At 57.8% G+C, this 552-nt stretch overlaps 1 protein-coding gene across 1 annotated transcript in view; it reads right to left on the bottom strand.

Annotated features, from left to right (window-relative positions):
* EMH_0051110 (uncharacterized protein) overlaps nt 1-552 on the bottom strand; it is a gene marked incomplete at both ends in the record, with an annotated part of 1,588 nt that overhangs the window by 233 nt on the left and 803 nt on the right. The window contains one exon of the mRNA XM_013496717.1: nt 3-398. Coding sequence (XP_013352171.1) covers nt 3-398 — 396 coding nt within the window. The remainder of the gene's footprint in view (nt 1-2; nt 399-552) is intronic.

Here is a 552-nt window from a genome sequence, read left to right as displayed (position 1 = left end):
CTGCGTCGCGCAGCACATTTGTGTTGCAGGCCTCCCTTTGCTGCAGCTCCGCTCTCTGTTGTTGCTGCTGCTGCTGCTGCTGTTGCTGCTGCTGCTGCTGCTGATGCTGTTGCTGTTGCTGTTGTTGCTGCTGCTGCAGTTGCTGCTGGTGTTGCTGCTGTTGTTGTTGCGCCGCGCTCAAAGTTATTCTTGCTGCTGCTGTTGCTGTTGCTGCTGCTGCTGCTGCTGTTGCTGCTGCTGCTGTTGCTGCTGCTGCTGCTGCTGCTGCTTTCTGCTGCGCAGTGATGGAGGCGACCGCAAAGACATCAGATTTGCTGCTGCCGTGGGGGCTGCTGCTGCTGCTGCAGCTGCTGCTGCTGCTGCTGCTGCTGCTGCTGCTGCTGCTGCTGCGAACGTCTCTCTAACTCGCGTATAACCCCTGAGTAGCGGCGAGCGTATTCTTCTTTTTTTTGGCTGACAACAACTGCAGCACAGCACAGCAGCAGCGAGGGTTTAGGGTTTAGGGTTTAGGGTTTGGAGAGTGAGTGCAGCTGGCACTGGGTCTCAGGGTCG

The sequence above is a fragment of the Eimeria mitis genome, genomic scaffold (assembly GCF_000499745.2).
Source record: "Eimeria mitis Houghton genomic scaffold, Emh_scaff2257, whole genome shotgun sequence".
Lineage (NCBI taxonomy): Eukaryota > Apicomplexa > Conoidasida > Eucoccidiorida > Eimeriidae > Eimeria > Eimeria mitis.
The sequence above is the reverse complement of the archived record's forward strand: the minus strand, read 5'-3'. Positions and strand labels throughout refer to the sequence as shown.